This window comes from Pinus tabuliformis, chromosome 9, assembly GCF_031772625.1.
Source record: "Pinus tabuliformis cultivar Carrire ecotype Pingquan chromosome 9, CPIR1, whole genome shotgun sequence".
NCBI lineage: Eukaryota > Viridiplantae > Streptophyta > Pinopsida > Pinales > Pinaceae > Pinus > Pinus tabuliformis.
This window is the reverse complement of record NC_142307.1, coordinates 1,202,148,593-1,202,155,175: the sequence shown is the minus strand read 5'-3', so window position 1 is coordinate 1,202,155,175 and position 6,583 is coordinate 1,202,148,593. Positions and strand designations below refer to the sequence as shown.

The 6,583-nt window shown below is 36.6% G+C and overlaps 1 protein-coding gene across 1 annotated transcript in view; it reads right to left on the bottom strand.

The window, feature by feature from the left end:
- Positions 1-2,242: 2,242 nt before the first annotated feature.
- The window catches only part of LOC149152857 (uncharacterized), a 42,003-nt gene continuing 37,662 nt past the window's right edge, over positions 2,243-6,583 (bottom strand). Inside the window, exon 5 of the mRNA XM_089439967.1 lies at positions 2,243-2,541. Within this exon, the coding sequence (XP_089296093.1) occupies positions 2,458-2,541 (84 nt within the window). The 3' untranslated portion in view covers positions 2,243-2,457. The remainder of the gene's footprint in view (positions 2,542-6,583) is intronic.

Below are 6,583 nucleotides of genomic sequence, written 5' to 3'. Positions count from 1 at the left end.
AAATCCATCCAGTTTTCCATGTCTCATGCCTCAAGAAAGTGATTGGGAACAATTGCAGAATTCAGACCAGTCTACCTGAATTGGACGAAGAAGGGTCCATCTGGCTTCAACCCGAACAGGTCCTAGACACACGAGACAAGCAACTGCGCGACCGCATGATTAAGGAAGTCCTCGTCAAATGGAAAGACACCTCTCTGGAAGATGCAACTTGGGAACCAGCCACTATTCTTCAGCAGTTTCCGCAGCTTCAGCCTTGAGGACAAGGCTAGTCTTAAGGGGGAGGGCATGTTAGGGTCCCACCCTAGCCCCCTTATTTATGTAATGGGATCACGTCATAGTCAAGAGTCAATAAAGCCCATATTAATAATTGTAAGTGGTTAATCTGCAATTAATGACGGGACCACAGTTAGTTGCAAATGGGCCGTAGTATTAGATAGATGGTATTAATAAAACCCATGGTATTGGTCTGTGGTATTGCATGTATGAGTCATATATAAAGGATAGAGACTCCCTGCGAGGAGCATCGTGTCTTATTTTGTAATCGAGCTCTGCTCTATCGGAGGTTGCCCCCTTGAAGAGGCAAGTGAACATTACTCTCTGAATAATAAAATCATTGTTGTTCTGTGTTCTGGGTATCTTCTCTTCGCATATTCTGTATTTGGGTATCGTTTTGCAGGTTAAGAGCATAACAACAAGTGCATTCTTCACAACCTTAAAGTAAATTCTTAGATCAGCTTCACTTTTGGTAAATCCCAATCTCGTAAGATAGTTGTCAATACGAGCATAACAAGCTCTTGGAGCTTGCTTGAGTCAACATAAGGCCTTTTTCAGCCTACAAACATGAGACTCCTTTCCATATACCTCAAATCCTTGAGGTTGCTCTATGTACACCTCTTCCTCAGTCCCGCCATTGAGGAAAGCAATGTTTACATCCATCTGGTGCAGTTCCCATCCCATAGAAGCAGCAAGTGAGATGATGGATCTAATGGAGGTGTACCTGGCAACTGGAGCAAAAGTCTCATCATAGTCTTCTCCCTCTTTCTAGGAGAATCCTCTAGCCACGAATCATGCCTTGTATTTGTCAATACTCCCATCTACAGTATGTTTAATCTTGTATATCCACTTGGAAGTCACCACTGACTTTCCTTCAGGCCTTGGCACAATTTCCCAAACATCATTCTTCATGATTGATTGGTACTCTTCATTCACCTCTTTGGATGTGCCATTAAGCGCTACATGTCCTTTTGCCTTTTTCAATGTGGATCTAAGCCATGTTGGTCTCTGGAACTATAACTGCTTCTGCTGGATCTTGACGCCCTTTTGGCCTTCCGATACATTTTGTAGAACTTGAATGCCCCTGCTTTACTTCATCCAAGGAATCTACAGAGACTTCCTTAGACCTCCAATATGCCACTTTCTCATCGAAGGTGACATCTCGTTTGACCTCAATCTGTCGTTGCTTTGGAATGAATATTCTATACACCTTTGAACATTCGTTATATCCAACAAATATGCCTTTCTTTCCTGAAGGCTCAAGCTTGTTCCTTTTATCTTTAAAAACATGAATATATACAGGACAACCAAAGATTCTCATGTGTCTGACCTTTGGGTTCCTTTTAGAGAAGGCTGCTTCAGGAGTCATACCTTCCATAACTTTATGACGACTTCGATTTTGAATGTACACGGGTTTCCATGATGCTTCAAAAAATTAAAAAAAATTATAGTTAAACATCCATTTTAAGGATCCATTTACTCTTGTTTTAATAAGAATTTAACTAACCTAAGTTATTTTTTAATTAAATAATGGTCATACCAAATCTAGCCGTTATCTATATAGCCATTACCTGGTCAAGGAATTCAGCCGTTGGGGTCTCTGCTCTATCTATTTAACATGAAAAGCCTGATCTGCTCATTCAACTTGTCCTGACGATGAACCACACTCGCTGGTTCGAAACGCGTCGACAAATGAAATATCTTGTGATTTATGCCGAAAAATCTCTCATAAACTTAATATGGATCACAAAAGCCTCAATTCAACACTTACAATTTATTTGTAAAATATTGCTTCTCGTGACTTGAGAGTTAAAACCTGTAGAAATCTTTTTAAGATAAAAGTTACAGTGTTTCCAGCTCCAGTGAATGGATAAAATTAACAAAAACTAGATATAAAACCATCTGTGGAACACATATAATACTGTTCATGTTCCCGAACAAGAAATTTTACTCACATGTGATACATAAATTACAGAAAACGCTGTACCATGAATTAATAAACTTAACACAATATCATATTTCAGCATAATCCATGTTACTTCTTTGTAACAAAAAATATCGTTCTTGTTTTTGTAGGATATCCCAAGTTACCCAAATGAGACATCAACGAGTAGTAGTGCTTACAATTGGTTCGGACACTTCTTTAACACACAAATACAAGCTATTAGCAGAAGACATTTAAACTCAATGTTTTATGCCCCCCATAAATGTCTTAGGGTCAGGGCAGATACCTGTAAACTCAGCCTGGGAGAAATCAAAGCCTGGGTTCTGCAAATCAAAGGACCAGCAATTAAATGAACACGATGAAGGTTTCATATGGAAGGATGAACTAAAAACAATACCGAAGTCAAACGGCTATAGTTTGAAAATAAAATTTGTAAGACAAACGAAAAAGAAAACGAGCTAGAAACCCAAAAGGAATTTAAATGCAGAAATATTGAAGTGCATAGAGCACCTTATGTAATTACACTAAAAAAATTGACAGGATATGTGAATAAAATGAAAACTAACAGCATTGAGAAGAATGTAAAATAAAAATAGACAGATCTTTAAATGGCACAATTTGCATCACACTTAAAAGAGGAGAGGAATCAAAACTATGAAATAATCAATAATGAGGGAAAACCAAAAAGTGTCTGAAATTCAATATTTTTGACACCAATATAGCTTTAACATTGCAAGTTTGGAACCACACCTTAGAAGAAGAAATTGGGAAAGAAATGTGATGGCATACCATTCAAATACTGGCCCTCATAAAAGGCCCCAACCTCTTAGGCTGTACCATCCTTCAAGTATACACTATAAAAGTTTCAATTGGTTATCCTCTGCACATAACAATTTTATGACATAATATTGGACGAGACTAATTTGGATGGCCGTAGATTGCAATCTTATCATGGGTACATAGCTCTTTTTTCTACTTCCTACAACATGCAGATAAAGGGTGTTATTTCCTGTGTTCTCTAATCTACCATCACACTTGATGTTTCAGTTCGACAATGTGAGAATGGGGGACGGAGTTTATTTTTAATGCAATTATTTTATTCATTAAATTAAAGTAGTTGGAACCACCCCTTCTTCTTTTTTAAGTATTAATTTCTCTCTTTTGAGACTAGCTGGCATCACAATTCTATTGAGCATAACTCTACGCTCTCATACATATTGCAAACAAATCAAACTTTAGCATGTGTTTATATTATATAACAATTGTGCTAGATCTTGATGTCCACCATCTTGAAAAATGATTGATAGGAGGCACTTTATATGGCTTTTGTTGCGCGGCAGCCAAACATTGCTGCAATCATTGTTGAAGGTAGAACAGATTGTTCCCTACTAGACTAGTAGCATGTACAAACTTTACTTATGGCCAAACATTGCTGCAATCATTGTTGAAGGTAGAACAGATTGTTCCCTACTAGACTAGTAGCATGTACAAACTTTACTTATGGTATGATCAACGATTTCTCCTGTCAGTGCCCACAATTTTTATCTGTTGTAACTGTTGTTGTGGATAAGACCTTTGGTTCATTCATCTAGCTTGGTAACTATAGGAGATTATAATTTATCGGCATGTCTGGCAGCATGGACATGCTGCAGTAGACGTCTTTTATTTAACCCTTCATTAATAGCCAACTTGCATTCAATTGAGCTTTTACTGCAATTTTGCTATGTTATTTTACAAACCAATTCTGCCATTAATTACCAGTTCCAGTGTTTTAGTAGATCTTAACATTTTGTCTGAATATTTGTTGACAATATTTAGAGGTTGATGCAGCAAGTTTGATAAGAAATGAATTTTCCCAAAGAGCCGTAACAAGTGTCTAAGACACCATTGTTTTCTATTCAGGGGATTTTTCCCTGAATTTCACCGTAAAACTTGTTGTGGAATTCAACCAGTCTTGTCCAATGGCCATCAAAAAAATTGGGGTAAAGACTGTACAAGCAAACGACAGCATGGTAAAATAAAGAACTAGGCATTACACAGCAGAAGATATAATTCTCAGCTGAATAAGGACTTGTAGGTGTGGATACAACGATAAAGGCATAAAACAAGGGATGACAACCATGAAAATATCCAAGGCATAGGAAGATACCAATAAAATGAGGAAATTGTTGTAAATGTGGCAAGTGAAGGTCTTCTGGCTTGTGCCTTAGCCAATGAAGACCTTGATTTGCCTTTCTCTAGCATGAGTGCGAGTTCATGAGTTAGACTTCAGTTAGAATGAAGTTTATTTCCAGTTTACTGGAATGATCATCAAGATAGCATGCATAGTGTTAGAGCTTCAGTTACGTGGAGTCTTCTTCAGTTTGACTACAAGACGAGGTGGCAGTTACAAGTTCAGTGAGAATGGGTTAGTCCTCAGTGTTGATTGGAGAGAGAACGAGTTAAGACTCCAAGTGCTGATGGGAGAGAGAACCAATAGGACTCTCAGTTAACTCGCAATCACAACTCGACTTCTAAAATTGAACTGGCCTTCATTGCATGCTCGAATTGGGTCTATAAAGAGGAGGATAAAGGCATACTTCATTACACAAGTTTGTGAGATCAATTCTTTGATTGTGGAGAGCGCAGAATTGAGCATCAATTGTGCACAAGGATTTAGGAGACTTGCTCTAGGAAATAAGAGCCAAGATTTGCCCAAGGAAATAGGGGCTCCAGTGTGCAAGGAAATAGAGATGGGATCAGGCAAGAGGCAGGGCAAGTCAAGACTATCTTCAGCAGAGATCGAGAGCCGAGATTAGTAAGAAGAAGCAGAATGCTTTCTCAGACACAGATTGTTTTGTAATAGATCTATTTTCTCAAGAATAATCAACAAAATACCACAACAAAGAAAGCAGGTTTTCCCCTTTGGGTTTCCTGGGTAAACAAACATGTCAATTTGTGTGATTGTGCTTTTATCTCTCGATTATTTTCTGCTCCTTATAATTTGTTAAGAAACTCTATATCTTGATGAAAGTAAATTTGGCTTCAGCTTTTTGTTGCCTTGTTTTCAGTTATTCATCTAAGTAGTTGCAGAGTTTCAATATAAAATTAACAGAAATGAGAAATCAGATTTACAAAACTGAAAACAATTTTGGGACATTAGACCTAGTGTGATTTAGAATCAAGGAGCTTAAAAACATTATCATTGTATTTGAGAAGGGACTGAATGGAGAACTTCAAGTTATTCAAATTTAATAACTCCACTTTACTGTTATAGTTTGGTGAATATGGGGCTGATGTTTTTGTTTAATTTGAGGTGGCAAAGATCAGAGGTCAAATATACGTTGGACATACTGTAACGTATTTCAAACCTAGAAATGCCGTACTGTATGGCCAGCGGTGTTTCCAAGCTGTTTTGGCCATTTCTAGTGATGTTTTGGGCACTTTTTGGAAGTTTTCAAGCCCACAAAAGTGCCTGAAAGAGGGGCATGGTACCCATGGCAAATATCACCCTGTCCATGCCAATGACCCTTTAAGACAAAACAGAGATAGGGGATTGAGCTTTGAGGAGTTTATCACCTTGTAAATTTATGGTAATATTAAATTTATCTTTACCTTTTCTATCCTTTTATTTAAATTTTTAACATTACTATTAATTGTTTCAGAATGTTTTAAGGTGGTTCCAACCTTATTGGACGTCATATGGAGAGTAGAATTTCATATCCCATTCAGAATTCAACAGGCTTAACAGTTTTCAAGATTTCAGAGTTGGTACGACTGTAGCATTTCCACTGGATTCTATCATGTATGGGGTTATGGGATTGGCATTAGTCAAGACCACCAAGTTAAGGGATTTTTCATCATGTAATCATCCAGGAGAATTAATATAGACATGGGTCTAATTCTAAAAATGCCATTTATGTGTATCATTCTTATTTTCTTGCAATATAAAGTGTTATTTATCAATATAAAGTGTTGCTACATAGATATTAAATAACAACACTTTATAAAGCGTTGTTATATATATATATATATATATATTATAACAACACTTTATATTGCAAGAATATATACAGAGCTTTCTTATTTAATATAATATATTTCTATATTTAAAGTTTTGTTAAATATGTACATATATGTGTGTGTGTGTGAGACAAAACTTTAAATATATTGTATTAAATAACAACACTTTATATTGCAAGAATATATATATGTGTGTGTGTGACAAAACTTTAAATATATTGTATTAAATAACAACACTTTATATTGCAAGAATATATATATATATATGTATCGCATTTTTAATACATTGTGTTTCCCCCTTGCCCACAGGGCATAGAATAGACAGTGATGGGGTGTACTATTAAGGCACTCTGTGATGTGAAG